Source organism: Macaca mulatta, chromosome 14 (assembly GCF_049350105.2).
Source record: "Macaca mulatta isolate MMU2019108-1 chromosome 14, T2T-MMU8v2.0, whole genome shotgun sequence".
Taxonomy (NCBI): Eukaryota; Metazoa; Chordata; class Mammalia; order Primates; family Cercopithecidae; genus Macaca; species Macaca mulatta.
Window position 1 is genome coordinate 9,183,762 of NC_133419.1, and position 15,031 is coordinate 9,198,792.

The 15,031-nt window shown below is 51.3% G+C and overlaps 1 protein-coding gene and 1 long non-coding RNA gene across 13 annotated transcripts in view; one reads left to right on the forward strand and one right to left on the reverse strand.

Annotated features, from left to right (window-relative positions):
- The window catches only part of CAPN1 (calpain 1), a 35,446-nt gene that overhangs the window by 18,370 nt on the left and 2,045 nt on the right, over positions 1-15,031 (reverse strand). For 6 of the 12 annotated variants that reach the window (XR_013403281.1, XR_013403280.1, XM_015113717.3 and 3 more), the window contains 9 exons: positions 13,911-14,178; positions 13,681-13,750; positions 13,289-13,407; positions 10,443-10,576; positions 10,155-10,323; positions 9,171-9,254; positions 8,425-8,510; positions 7,980-8,054; positions 7,722-7,882 (listed from right to left, as the gene is read on the reverse strand). Coding sequence is in view for 9 of the 12 variants with exons in the window: in XM_015113717.3 (XP_014969203.2) it covers positions 7,722-7,882; positions 7,980-8,054; positions 8,425-8,510; positions 9,171-9,254; positions 10,155-10,323; positions 10,443-10,576; positions 13,289-13,407; positions 13,681-13,750; positions 13,911-14,178 (1,166 nt within the window). In the remaining 3 variants the exon portion in view is untranslated. 12 annotated transcript variants of the gene reach the window in all.
- Positions 134-6,693, forward strand: LOC144334124 (uncharacterized). Its single transcript, XR_013403576.1, has 2 exons — positions 134-1,018; positions 6,564-6,693. It is a non-coding gene; the product is annotated as an uncharacterized LOC144334124 (long non-coding RNA).

Here is a 15,031-nt window from a genome sequence, read left to right on the forward strand (position 1 = left end):
TTGCAGTGAGCCGAGATCGCGCCACTGCACTCCAGCCTGGGCTGGGCGACAGAGCGAGACTCCGTCTCAAAAAAAAAAAAAAAAAGAGGATATGGAGAAATCGGAACCCTCACACATTGCTGGTGGGGTTATAAAATGGTGCTGCTGCTTTTGAAAACAATTGGCAGTTCCTCAAAAACTTAAACATGGAATTACCCTATGGCCCAACAATTTCACTCCTAGTTACAGGCCCCAGAGAAGTGAAAACACATGTTCAAACACATGCACATGAATGTTCACAGGAACATTCTTCACATAGCCAAAAACTGGAAATAACACAAATGTCCATCAACTGATGAATGAATCAGCAAAGTGTGATAGATCCATATCATGAAAGATTAATCTGCCATAAAAAAGAGATGAGGTACTTCTACACCATAAATGAACCTTGAAAACATTATGCTAAAGCAAAAAAGTCCAGAATAGGTAAATTTATAGAGACAAAAAGTAGATTCGTGGTTGCTAGGGAGAAAGGGATAGAAAGTGACGGCCAGTAGTTACAGGATTTTCGGGGGAGGGGGTGAAGAAACGCTCTGGATAACAGTAATGCTTACACAACACTGGTACACTAAAAACCACTACATTTTACACATTAAAAGTGCAAATTTTCTGGTGTGTGAATTATATTCATTCACAATTTTCAAAAACACTATGTATCAAAATTGTGTAACTTAATTAAGGATGTACTTAGAAGGAAATTTATCACTTTAGTTGCTTAAATTTTAAAAATCTAAATTAACGAAATAAGCATCTAATTTAAGAAGTCATAAAATAAAGTCAAAAAATCAATCCAGGTCAAGCATGGTGCCTCACACCTATAATCCTAGCACTTTGGGAGCCCAGAGTGGGCGGATCACTTGAGGTCAGGAGTTTAAGACCAGCCTGGCCAACATGGTGAAACCCGGTATCTACTAAAAATAAAAATAAAAAAATTAGTCGGGCATGGTGGCGCATGCCTGTAATTCCAGTTACTTGGGAGGTTGAGGCAGGAGAATCACTTAAACCCAGGAGATGGAGGTTGCAGTGAGCCCAGATCGCACCACTGCAGCCTAGGTGCAAGAGTGAGACCCCGTCTCAAAAAAATAAATAAATAAATAAATAAAAATAAATCCAAAGAAAGTAGAAGGAATGAGATAATAAACAGTAAAGATTAATGATATAGGAAAAAAACACTACCAGGCACAGTGGCACACACGTATAATCCCAGCTACCTGGGAGGCTGAAGTGAGAGGATCACCTGAGCCCAGGAATCTAGCCTGCAGTGACCTAGGATCACAGAGAACTAGGATTGTGCCACTGCACTCCAGCCTGGGCAATAGAGCAAGACCCCATCTCTAAATAAATAAGTAAAAATAATAAAAGAAAAAGAAATACTATAAAAAGGACCAACAAAGTCAGAAGTCATTTCTTTTTTTTTTTTTTTTTTTTTGAGACGGAGTCTCACTCTGTTGCCCAGGCTGGAGTGCAGTGGCGCAATCTGGGCTCACTGCAAGCTCCACCTCCCAGGTTCACACCATTCTCCTGCCTCAGCCTCTCAAGAAGCTGGGACTACAGGCACCCGCCACCACACCCGGCTAATTTTTTGTATTTTTAGTAGAGACAGGGTTTCACTGTGTCAGCCAGGATGGTCTCGATCTCCTGAGCTCGTGATCCACCCGCCTCGGCCTCCCAAAGTGCTGGGATTACAGGCGTGAGCCACTATGCCCAGCCAAAAGTCATTTCTTTGTAAAGATTAATATTGACAAACTTCTTGAAGAATTAATAAAGACAAAAGAGAGTGCAAATGAGCAATCTCATGCATAAAAAGGGGACATTATTACACACGAAACATAAGAGTATATTAAGGATAACTTTGTACTAATAACTTTGAAAACAGATGCAAAGAATATTAGAAAATACAGCTCAGGGCTGGGCACAGTGGCTCATGCCTGTAATCTCAGCACTTTGGGAGGCCAAGGCAGGAGGATCACTTGAGCCCAGGAATTCGAGATAAGCCTGGGCAACATAGTGAGACCCCCATCTCTATAAAAATAAAAAATTAAGGCCAGGCACGGTGGCTCACGCCTGTAATCCCAGCACTTTGGGAGGCCGAAACGGGCAGATCACAAGGTCAGGAGATTGAGACCATCCTGGCTAAGAGTGAAACCCCATCTCTACTAAAATACAAAAAAAATTAGCCGGGCGTGGTGGCGGGCCCCTGTAGTCCCAGCTACTCGGGAGGCTGAGGCAGGAGAATGGCGTAAATCTGGGAGGCGGGGCTTGCAGTGAGCCGAGATCACGCCACTGCACTCCAGCCTGGGCAACAGAGCGAGACTCCGTCTCAAAAAAAAAAAAAAAAAAAAAAAAAAAGGCTGGGCGCGGTGGCTCAAGCCTGTAATCCCAGCACTTTGGGAGGCCGAGACGGGCGGATCACAAGGTCAGGAGATCGAGACCATCCTGGCTAACACGGCGAAACCCCGTCTCTACTAAAAACACAAAAAATTAGCCGGGCGAGGTGGCGGCGCCTGTGGTCCCAGCTACTCGGGAGGCTGAGGCAGGAGAATGGCGTGAACCCGGGAGGCGGAGCTTGCAGTGAGCTGAGATCTGGCCACTGCACTCCAGCCTGGGCGACAGAGCGAGACTCCGTCTCAAAAAAAATAAATAAATAAAAATAAAAAAAAAATTAGCCAGGCATAGAGGCTCATACCTGTGTAGTCCCAGCTACTTAGAAGGCTGAGGCAGGATTTGAGCTCAGGAGTTCGACATTGCAGTGAGTAACCTGTCTCTAAAAAAACTCTGTCTCTCTTAAGAAAAAAGAAAAAGAAAAAGAAAAAACAAAAAGAAAAGAAAATACAACTCATCAAAATCGGCTCACGAAACAGAAAATCTGAACAATTCTATAACCTTTAACTTTCTTTTTTTTTTTTTTTTTTTTTTTTTGAGACGGAGTCTCGCTCTGTCGCCCAGGCTGGAGTGCAGTGGCCGGGTCTCAGCTCACTGCAAGCTCCGCCTCCCAGGTTCACGCCATTCTCCTGCCTCAGCCTCCGGAGTAGCTGGGACTACAGGCGCCCGCCACCTCGCCCGGCTAGTTTTTTGTATTTTTAGTAGAGACGGGGTTTCACCATGTTAGCCAGGATGGTCTCGATCTCCTGACCTTGTGATCCGCCCGTCTCGGCCTCCCAAAGTGCTGGGATTACAGGCTTGAGCCACCGCGCCCGGCCAACCTTTAACTTTCAATATTGAATATCATTAATCTTCATACAAAGAAAAAAGCAAGCCTGACAGCTTTACAGACAAGTTCTACCAATCATTCAAACAATGAATCACTCCCATCTTAGGTAAACTCTTCTAGGAAACAGAAGAAGAAAGGATACTTCCCACCTCACTGTACAGGACGAACATAGCACTGATACCAGTATGGTCAGTATGAGAAAGGAAAATAACAGGCAAATGTCACTCATGACCATGTTGTTTTTATCTCAAGAATGTGAAGTTGATTTAATGTTAGGAAAGCAATAAATGCAATTTATCACTTTATTTTTTTTTTAAACGGGGTCATGTTCTGTTGCCCAGGGTGGAGTGCAGTTGCTGGCGTAAACATGACTCACTGTAGCCTCCACCTCCCTGGCTAAAATGATTCTCCCTCCTCAGCCTCCTGAGTGGCTGGGACTACAGGCGTGTACCACCATACAAGGCTAATTTTTAAATTTTTTAGTAGAGATGAGGTCTCACTGTATTGCCCAAGTTATTTGCAAACTCCTGGGACCATGTTAATAAATAAAAGTAAAAAGCATACGATCATTATAGTATAGACAATTGAAAGTGTTTAACAATATTAAACTTCATTAGTCTGATAAAAGGTATCCACAAAAAACCTAGATTAGAAAGGTACTTAGTGGTGACAACTTCCCCTTTAAGAGTGAGGCTTAGTGTGGCCGGGCGCGGTGGCTCAAGCCTGTAATCCCAGCACTTTGGGAGGCCGAGGCGGGCGGATCACGAGGTCAGGAGATCAAGACCATCCTGGCTAACACGGTGAAACCCCGTCTCTACTAAAAAAAATACAAAAAACTAGCCGGGCGAGGTGGCAGGCGCCTGTAGTCCCAGCTACTCGGGAGGCTGAGGCAGGAGAATGGCGTGAACTCGGGAGGCGGAGCTTGCAGTGAGCCGAGATCCGGCCACTGCTCTCCAGCCTGGGCGGCAGAGCGAGACTCCATCTCAAAAAAAAAAAAAAAAAAAAAAGAGTGAGGCCTAGTTAATAGGGTTGCTCCTAAAAATAAAAATAAAAAAGGGAGGAAAAAGAGCAAGAACCTCTACAGTTCTAGGCAGCATATTAGACAAGAAAAAGTAACACAAGTTGTAAGAATTAGAGAAGAAGAAACAATTTGCCACTATTTGCAGATGCTATATTCCTAATTAGAAAACCAAAAAGGACTGGATGCAGTGGCTCATGACTATAATCCCAGCACTTTGGGAGGCCAAGGCCGGCGGATCACCTGAGGTCAGGAGTTCGAGACCACCCTGGCCAACATGGTGAAACACCGTCTCTACTAAAAATACAAAAATTAGCCAGGAGTGGTGCCTGCACGCCTGTAATTCCAGCTACTGGGGAGGCTGAGGCAGGAGAATCGCTTGAACCAGGGAAGCAGAGGTTGCAGTGAGCTAAGATCGTGCCAAAAAATACATACAGATGAATCAGTAAAATTAATTACAGTTTTTAAAAATTTGCTGGATATAAAAAATACATCTAAAAGGTCAAATGCATGTTATTGTATCAGCAACAAGTTCACTTGGGAGCTGTAATTTTAAAGAACATACTATTGTCGGGCGTGGTGGTTCATGCCTGCAATCCCAGCACTTTGGGAGGCTGAGGTGGGCAGATTAGGAGGTCAGGAGTTCAAGACCAGCCTGGCCAACATGGTGAAACCCCGTCTCTACTAAAGATACAAAAAAAATTAGCCAGGCGTGGTGTCACACGCCCGTAATCCCAGCTACTCATGAGGCTGAGGCAGGAGAATCACTTGAACCCAGGAAGCAGAGGTTGCAGTGAGCTGAGATTGCCCCATTGCATTCCAGCCTGGGTAACAGGGTGAGACTCTGTCTCAAAAAAAAAAAAAAAAAAAAAAAAAGAGAACATATTATTCATAATAGCAACAAAATTATAGTGTACCTAGCATTAAATCTCAAGAGATGTATAAATTCTTTATGATAAAAAAATACAACATTCTATTGAAAGACATTAAAGGCCAAAATAAATGAAGAGATACAACGCATCCTTGGATGAGACTTAAAATTATAAAAATGTCAATTCTCCCCAAATTGGTCTATAGGTTTCATGCAATTCCAAATTAAAACCTCAAAATGGTTTTTCGTAGGACTTGGTAAACTGATCCTAAAATTCATCTGGAAAAACGAAGGCCAAGAACAGCTAAGACAGATGCAGTGGCTCACGCCTGTAATCCCAGCAATCTGGGAGGCCAAGCCAGGTGGATCATTTGAGGTCAGGAGTTCAAGACCAGCCTGGCCAACATAGTGAAACCCCGTCTCTACTAAAAATACAAACGTTAGCTGGGTGTGGTGGCAGGCACCTGTAATCACAGCTACTCAGGGGGCTGAGGCAGAAGAATCACTTGAACCCAGGAAGTGGAGGTTGCAGTGAGCCAAGATCACGCCACTGCACTCTAGCCTGGGCAACAGAGCAAGACGCCATCTCAAAAAAAAAAAAAACAGCTAAGAGACTGTTGAAGAAGGAATTTGCCTGTCCAACAGCAGGACTTACACATCTATAGTAATGGATTCAATGTGTTATTGGCAGAGGGATAGATCCAGGGACAGAATGGTGAGTCCAGAAACACACCGACATATACCTGGGGACTAGGTGAGGGCGCTAGTGCTGCTGGGGAGTGAGGAGATGATGTATTTCTCAGTAAATGGTACAGGGAACGGTGGTTATCTATTTCGGGAAAGACTGAAATTGGATCCCTACAAGGGAGAAGAATGCTTCAAAACAGAGGGCAGGGAGCCGTGCTGAGAATGAAGCACAGGAGAACAGCACAGCAGCAGATCTGGCAAGGCCAAAGCTGTAAGTGACCTTTGAAAGGGCGGTTTTAGCAGCATGGTAGGGATGAAGCTGGACTGGGAAGGGTTAAGCAATGAAGCAGAAGTGAGAAAGGAAATAGGGAGTATGGTAATTCCTGAGAAATTGTGCTTTGAAGGAGGGCAGAGAAATGAACAGGGAAGTGGGGTCGAGAGGGCTGCTTTGTGTTAAGACAGAGGATTTTCCATAATGACGCTGGAGAGAGGTGACAGATGAAGGAGCAAATGCTTTCAGAGGTCAGGGAGAATGGGATCCGGAGCAGAGGTGGGGGTCCCCATGAGCAGGGACTGTTCTGCCACTGTCGCAGGTGGGGAGGCAGTGAGGACACAGGCACAGGTGCAGAAGGCTGGGGGATTTGGAGGTGGGAACACAAGGTGTCCTGCAGGACGACGTCTATCATTTCAATGATGTGTAAGGCCAGGCCCGAAGGTGAGAGTAACAATGGGGGGAGGTGGAGGTGAGAGTGGAATCGTTACTAACCAGTAGTGGAATTGCTGGGGATCATGGAAAATGCTTATTTGAGATTTGTGGCTATGAATTTACAGGGAAAATATGGCATCAGTTATGTGATTTCTCTCCTGCCATACTCAATGGTTCCCAAGCCGGTGGAGAGCTGGGTTCCACTAGGATGGGTATTGTGCCAGATGATGGGAGACAGGGGCCAGGGGACAGAAGGTGTTTGTAGGAACAAGATTAAAATGATAGCTCTAACCTAGGTAAGGAGAAAAGGCAAGACGGGAGAGGCAGGATGGTATACAAGTGGTGAGTTCAACGGGCTGGCTTGGTCCAAGGGCTGAAGACTAAGGGAGTAGAAAGAGTCAAAGGTGGAGGTCAGAGAGCGGGTGTTTGCAAGGCAAGGCAGCTCTGGTGCCCTCATGGTGGGGGCTGAGCTAAGGTACAGGAAAAGCCTGCTGCAGGTGAGAGTGACAAGGAACTGAGAGGCCAGGCTGTGGCCCGTGTCAGCCACATGGATCTAGAAGCCCAGGGAAAGATGGCAAGAGAAGACAGAAGGGACCTAGAACAGTGGCTCACGCCTATAATCCCAGCACTTTGGGAGGCCAAGGTGGTCGGATCACCTGAGGTCAGGAGTTCGAGACCAGCCTGGCCAACATGGAGAAACCCGCCTCTACTAAAAACACAAAAATTAGCTGGGTGTGGTAGGTGCCTGTAATCCCAGCTACACGGGAGGCTACGGCAGGAGAATTGCTTGAACCCGGGAGATGGAGGTTGTAGCGAGCCGAGGTCAGGCCACTGTACTCACAGAGTGAGACTCTGTCTCAGAAAAAAAAAAAAAAAAAAAAGAGAAGGCAGGAGGGAAGGGCCCAGAAAGGAGTGACAAGGAGGTGGCTGGATGGCCACAAGATCTTCTCCCCGCATGAGCACACTGGGCTCAGGCCCCAGGACGGTGAGTCAAGCTTGCCTCTTTAAAATGTGCGAAGACATTTAATATTTTACTCCTCAAAGCAAATTCAAGAGATCAGCCTGTATCTTGCAAGTGAGGAAACAGAGGCTCAGTGAGATGACGTGCCTTCTGGAGCCCCTAAGCCAGGAAGCAGCAAGAACCAAAGCCCGCCTGTGTGCAACCTCCGCGTCCGCGGACTCAGGTCACCTGGGTAGTTCCGGCAGCCCCCCGCGGTGCTCCCCCGCCGCCAGGTGCCTTCATAGAGTGTGGTGTTCCATTTGCGGATGGTCCGGCTCTTAAGGGCGTCGGGCGTGAGGTTGCAGATCTCCAGGCGGGTGAACTCCCGCATGAAGTCTCGGAATGACATCCTGAGGGAGGAGGTGCACAGGTGAGGCACAGCCCATCAGGGCACAGAGCTGATGTGTAGGGGTGGAGAGGTGGGGGAGAAGGGGAGGGGGCGCTCACCAGAACTCCCCATCCTCCATCTTGACCCGGAGCTGCTCCCGTTCATATGGGTCCACGCTGTTCCACTCTGAGGAGCTGTGAGGAGCGGGGCTCTGCCAGGGCTGGTGGCACTGACCTGCCTGGCCTCTGCCCCTGGGGCCTGTCTACCCTGGCCTGTCTTCCCCCAGCCCAACCCAGGTGGCCTCCTCAAGGTCAAGCCCCAAAGTTCCGGTTCTAGCGAGTGGTCTCATCAGGGCCAGTCAGAGGCCCTGCGAACACCCGACGGCTGGGCACAGGCCCGCACGGCCTGAGCTTTGTTAGGGCAGTCCCCCAGACCCAGTTGCGTGAAGATGGGTCCCTCTGCTCAATCCTGAGTCCAGCCTGGCCTGGTAGAGCCCCGAGCAGAAATGTCGGGGCACCTAACAGTTTCCCCAAGGCACCCCAGACAGTACCCACTGCCCCTCACCTGTCGCTCCAGGCTCCCGTCCACTCTACCTCACCCCAGGGGTTCCGCATCCGGATCAGGTTCACCATCTGGCCTCGGTAGTTCACCTGTTTCCCAGAGCTCCTGTCGGTGCTAGCTTCCAGCAGGCACTTTTTTTTTTTTTTTTTTTTTTTTTTGAGACAGTCTTGCTCTGTCACCCAGGCTGGAGTGCAATGGTGCGATCTCAGCTCACTGCAACCTCCGCCTCCTGGGTTCAAACAATTCAATTCTTCTGCCTCAGCCTCCCTAGTAGCTGGAATTACAGGCACCTGCCACCATGCCTGGCTCATTTTTCTATTTTTAGTAGAGACAGAGTTTAACCATGTTGGCCAGGCCGGTCTCGAACTCCTGACCTCAGGTGATCCACCCGCCTCAGTCTCCCAAAGTGCTGGGATTACAGGTGTGAGCCACTGCACCTGGCCCATGCATGCACTTTAACACTCCGCCTCCCATACCCTCATCGTCTCCAAGCCCTGCTCAGCACCCAGATGAAGCCTGTCCTCCTGGAATTCATAGCCCAGGCAGGCAGCTGTGCACATGAACTACAGTCAGTCAGGGCAGGACATGATAGGCATCTCAGATGGGTGTCCCCAGAAGAGAGATAAGGTGCTGCAGGAGGGGAAGGGAGGAGCCAGCACCTTCCACAGCCCTGGTCAGGTGCCAGAGAGGCAAGGACAGGCCAGGGGGCAGGAACCGCCCTGCAGGGAAGGCCCCACCCAGGGCAGTACCTGCTTGGCCCCGGTCACAGAGTAGGCGTGGCCCTTCACCAGCTTCTTGAAGGTGATGGCCTCCATGTCTAGAACGCTGGAGATCTGCAGAAAGAGGCACACACTGTGGTCAGTGGCTAGGTCCCCCCACTGTATCAGATGAGCCCCCAGCATTCAGGGTCTTGGATGTTCCCATTTGTACATACAATAGTTCTAGGAGCAGCAAGCAGGGACCCCGATCCCACCTAGTTTGTCACCCCCACCTATAGACACCCCCACATACAGATGCTGCTCTTTTGGCGAGGGGTAGCCTGGATACCCCACCAAAGCTGCCACTGGGACGGGGGAGCCCAGGCACCCCGCAGACACTGCTACTGGCCAGGGCTGACCAGAACCTGTGCGAACATGCCTGTGCACACACACAGCCGTGCACAGCCCACCAGAGCCACACGGCCCTCAGTGGGCCTCACGGAGAAAGATGTGAGGACAGGAGGGTCAGTTAGAAATGGGAATGGGAGCTGGGGTTAGAGCTGCGGATGGCAGTGATATTGGGGTCAAGTCTGGCGTCGAGGACCGGGGAACGGAGCTGAGTGTGGGAACAGAGGAGCAGGGAAGGGTGGGAATGGAGTGAGTGTGGGATTGAGGCCAGGGATGGGTGGGAACTGAGACCAGGAGATGAAATCTGAGGCTGGTGAACTGGACAGAGGATGGCATGGATTGAGATGACAGGAATGAGGGAAACAGCATGGTAGATGGTCGGGAAAACAAGCGCAGGAAAGAGCTGAGGTATGAAGTTTTGGGGAAGGAATGGGGAGGTGAGGACAGGAATGACACCAGGCATGGGGGTGGAAGTGATGGATGAGGCTGGGTATGCATCCAGAGATGGAGCTTAGGTGCAGGACAGGGGTCTGGATCAGAGCCTGGGTGAGGACTTTTGGAAAATGTGACAGGTCACAATACCAGGGTTCCAGGGTACCCCAAAGCATCGGGGCCGGGTGCACTCACGTCTATGGAGCAGCCCAGCAGGGAGCCCCGCTCCAGCGCCTTGAGGATGATCTGGTAGAGGTCACTCGGAGCCTTTCGCAACTCGTACCACTCGGTGACCCCGCCTGTGAAGTCCTCAAAGCCCTCTGAGGTGCTGCCCCCTGACAGGGACTCGTAGCTGCCATTTACCCTGTGGGCAGCTCCAGGTCAGTGCTCTGACATCAAGCAGGACCCTCTGGAAAGACAATCAGGAGCCCCCACCCCTAGAGGGGGCTGGAAGCTGGAGCTGTCCCCTCGGCCGCTACTCACTTGGCATAGGCCTTCTCAAGCAGGGCGCTCCAGAACTCATTGCCTTCGGCAGAGTGCACGAACACTAGCTTCCCGTCCTTGATGGGCAGCAGGTCATCCACGACCACGTCCACCCATTCCCCAAATTGCCACAGCTGTAGGGGAGGGGCACGGTGAGTACCTGCTTTGGAATCCCCCAGACCTGAGCTCCTACCTTACCTCTACCTTCCTAGATGCAGGATTCTAGATCCTAGATACATTCTAGGATCTAGATATGTATCTAGATACATAACTTCCTAGATGCGGGATTCTAGATCCCAGATACATAATAGATATATGTAGACTAAATCATATATATTAGATACATACTAGATGTATACTACATCAGGTGTACCAGATACATACTAGATGTGTGTATACTTGATCACATATACTAGATACATGCTGGATGCATGTATACCTCTAGATACATGTATGCTACATATACACTAGATACATGTATCTGGGTATTGAAGGAAATCAAAGCATTTCACCCCAAAATATACTTCTTCAACATATTTTGAGATAGCTGTTCAGAGGGTCTGCAAACAGAAGTAGCCCTGTAATACTGTCTTTTGTGGGGGAGATTTGCATCCGTAGAGAAAATCTGCATTGATGGTGCCAGGCTTTCTCTAAGGCCTTCCCTTGTCAGACTGAGAGCCTGACACCCTTTAAAGGTCTGAAAGAAATAATTACCATCTATTCTGTCTGAGGGCTGCTACCTGTGAGGTTTCATCTACATAACAAGACCGCCTTTGCTACCCAGCCCCCCTTTTCTCCCCTTCCATAGCCTGTCTTGCCACTATAACCTGATTTACCACCAGAACCTGGTTTTGGCCATTTTCGAGCCCCCATTCTTCCCGTAACCTCGGGATGGTATGTATATACGCTTCTGTACCCACTGTGGGGCTGGGGTGATCACTCTGGTTCCCGACCCCATGCTGCAGGCTAATCGATTTGTCTGCCATTTCTCCTAGTAACCTCCTTTTGTGAGTTGATTTTTCAGTGAACCCTCAGAGGGCTAAGAGGATGCTTTCCTTTGCCTGTACAGTATATACTAGATATATGCATATTTGATGTATACTAATACATGCATACCACATATAGATGTGTATATTTGATATGTACATGCATGCTGGAGATACACTAGCTACATGATCCTGGGAAAATTATCGCCTCTGAGCCTCAGTTTCCCTATCAATAAAAAGGAGCAGCAGTGCCTTCTTCACGGAAGATTTTTTTTTTTTTTTTTTTTTTTGAGACGGAGTCTAGCTGTGTGGCCCAGGCTGGAGTGCAGTGGCCGGATCTCAGCTCACTGCAAGCTCTGCCTCCCGGGTTTTTACGCCATTCTCCTGCCTCAGCCTCCCGAGTAGCCGGGACTACAGGCGCCCGCCACCTCGCCCGGCTAGTTTTTTGTATTTTTTAGTAGAGACGGGGTTTCACCGTGTTAGCCAGGATGGTCTCGAACTCCTGACCTCGTGATCCGCCCATCTCGGCCTCCCAAAGTGCTGGGATTACAGGCTTGAGCCACCGCGCCCGGCCTCTTCACAGAAGATTTAAACAAGACCACACAGGCACAAAGCCTTTAGTGAGTCACTGAACAAACAGGGTTCCTCCTCAGGCACAGAGAGGTGGGAAAGCTCTCGGGCCTGGGCTTTCCAGAACTAGCCCCCTTTTAGGCCATGGCCCCCTAGCTCTTCCCTCCCTATTCTAGGGGGTTAGGGGACACCTATGTCATTGGATGAGCAGTGAAAATGTGGCATCCAGATCCTACAACCATAAGATGGGCAGATGCTTTGCTTCAGAGGTGCCACAAGGGGCAGGTTTCCCAGGGCAGGATCGTGGCCCAAGGCGTCTGGGGTCAGAAACGACTAAGGACTCCAGGTATCATCTGAGGGGTCGAGGCCAGGACAACGCGGGGAGGGTGGCGGGGAGGAGAGAGGCGGCCCTACGAGCCCAGGTTGTGGAGAGTGTGGGTGGCGGGTACTGAACTGGCCAATCGAAGGCCAGGAAGGAGTGGATTGGAGGAGCGAGGGAAGGGGGCGAGGCTGCGCCCCTGCAGACTAGAGCGGGTGGGTGTGGCGCTGAGCCAAAGTGGATGGGCACCGTGGGTTCCGCGCCCTGGGTTCCGAGCCCTGGGTTCTGAGGACCACCTCCACCTGCGCAAGGCGGGCAAGGACAGAATAGCGTAAGGGGCTCTCTAACCAGGCAGAAGGAGGGAACACACAGGAGTCCTTCGGGCAGGGCTGGGGCCTCCAAGGCCGGAGGGCTTCATTCCTGGTTGCTGGGCATGTCCCTCCCAAAGGCAGATCATTGAGAATTGATTGGTGTGACTTGAAAAATGGACCCTGGGCACACCGTCAGGAAAAGCTCGTTTACATAGACTTAATCCCGAGTCTTTCTTTTCTGCTGGGCTCAGTCAGACCTTGCCAAAGCGCAGGAGTTGGGGGATAGGAGGCCTGACAGGTGGAGAAGGCCACGCAGGCTGATCTGTTTTCCCCAGCGACCACTCCTTTCTCAGATGGGGCAACTGAGACCGACCTCCGGGAGGATCGGAATTTGTCCCACAGGATATAACATAAACGTCTTTCTGTTCTTTCAAGCACTTTCTACCTGATACATACAACCACCTAGGAAAACTGCCAGCTGAAATAACTGCCCAGCCCAGTCACTTCACACATGACAGACCCGAGATGGCACTGAGAGGTCAAATACCTGCTACAGGGAGGACTGGCCCCACAGGGTGTGGCCCTAACTGCAGGTGCTGCGGGTCATCCTTCCACATCTCCCCCAGTGCCTGCTCCCCTCCTCCCCAGGGGGGCCCTCACCTGGAAGTGGAAGATGCCAGCATAGCCATTCTGGAAGCTCTGGCCGTGTGGAACCACTCGGTGCAGGAGGGTGTCGTTAAGAGTAAGTGAGGCAATGGCCGCCAGGAGCCAGCAGTCCCCTGGGGAGGGAGGGAGCACATCAGCCTGCTCTACCAACCTGCCCCGGGGGGAAGCAGGTGCTAGGGAGAATCTGGGGTTCCTTGGCCAGGGTGCCACTTAACTCCCCTCAGCTTGCAGAAAAGACCCAGTAATCTGGGCAAACCAGCCCCAGTGCTGATAGCCAGAGCCTGCCTGGGCTTGCAAGAGGGAGGGGTTGGGGCAGAGCCTGAAGGAGCGGGAATGGGGAACTACTGTGGAAAAAACACCCAGGACCCCGCACCCTGGGGGCCTACCCAGTGCTCCCTGGCAGATGTCTGTGCGGGTGGCTCCATCCACGATGAACTGGGGGTTTGAAAGCAGCTCCTGCGAGAGACCCAGAGTCCTGTTCCTGGGCCAGCCCCTCCCAGAAATTGGCACCAGGCCACCCCTGACCCCATTGCCCACCAGAGACATGAAGTCCCATCCCTACTCCTCATCCAGGATCTGGGCTCAGCGGAGTCCCACCCAGGATGGCCCCTCTCACCGTGGGACGCTTCCACTTGATGCCATAGGTCTTGGAGGAATTGGGACCCAGGTCCTTGAAACCCAGGCTCTGGGGCACTGGGGGGAAGGCCTCATCACGGAAGAGGGTCCCACTCTGCAGGCATCGCGCCCGCAGCTGCTCATAATCCTGGCCCAGGTACTTGATGGCATTCTCATGGCGGCCCAGGCCCAGCTCCTTGGCCCGCTGCTTCTGCACTTGGGCTGACACCCCGGTGCAGTACACCGGTGTGATGATCTCCTCCGCCATCCTGCCGGAAAGATGGGCCTGCTCAGAACGCAGGCCTTCCTAAGACTAGAATCTGGGCTCCTGCCTGCAAGCGCTGCTCTCCTGCCCCTGCTTATCCATCCCCAAACCTGGGGTTTCCCTGCCTCACTGCTCCCCTCACAGAAGTAGGGTTCTTAGCCACCTCTCGGTGCTCCCAGTGAATACAAGAAAGGGGTTTCCCAGTTCCTAGGCGTGCCGGCCACCTCTCCTTTCCCGGATCCCATTGTCAGGGGCTTGCAGCTCAGTGGTGAGCCAGCAGGTCAGGTGGGGCAGGGCGGAGCCTCCAGACAGCACAAGGAACTGGGCAGGTGGGACACAGCAGGGAAGGCCTCTTTGATCCTGTTCACTGGCCTGCAACCCCCTCCCCAAATTAACCAAGCTCCTTGCGCACCGGCTCCGTGCCGTGGGCTGAAAACCCCAGTCGGGGTCCCCCTCCTCAGGCCCCCTCAGCAGGTTCGATATCAGAGCTGGTGGGCCCTAACCCAGTCCCTGGGAACATCCCGCAGCAGGCTCATATCAGAGCTGGTGGGCCCTAGCCCAGCCCCTGGGGACAGCTGTGAGCCAGGCTGGGACAGGCGCCCAGGCTGTGCCGCTCCTCCAGCCCCCGCCCCTGCCCCAGGCACGCAGAGGGCCCCCAAAAGGGGCCGAACTGGGGCAGCCCCTCAGCCCGGGAGCAGTGGCCAGGGTCAAAGAATCCTGGCTCGGCCACCCAGCTTCTTACCTGGGGGAGGGGTGTTTGGGGGTCGCTGCGGTCCCTGAGACTGGCTTCCCGGTGGCAGCTCAGGGCTGGGCCCAACCAGGAAGAGCGCTCCTCCCCGCCCTCCTCCCGCCGCCCC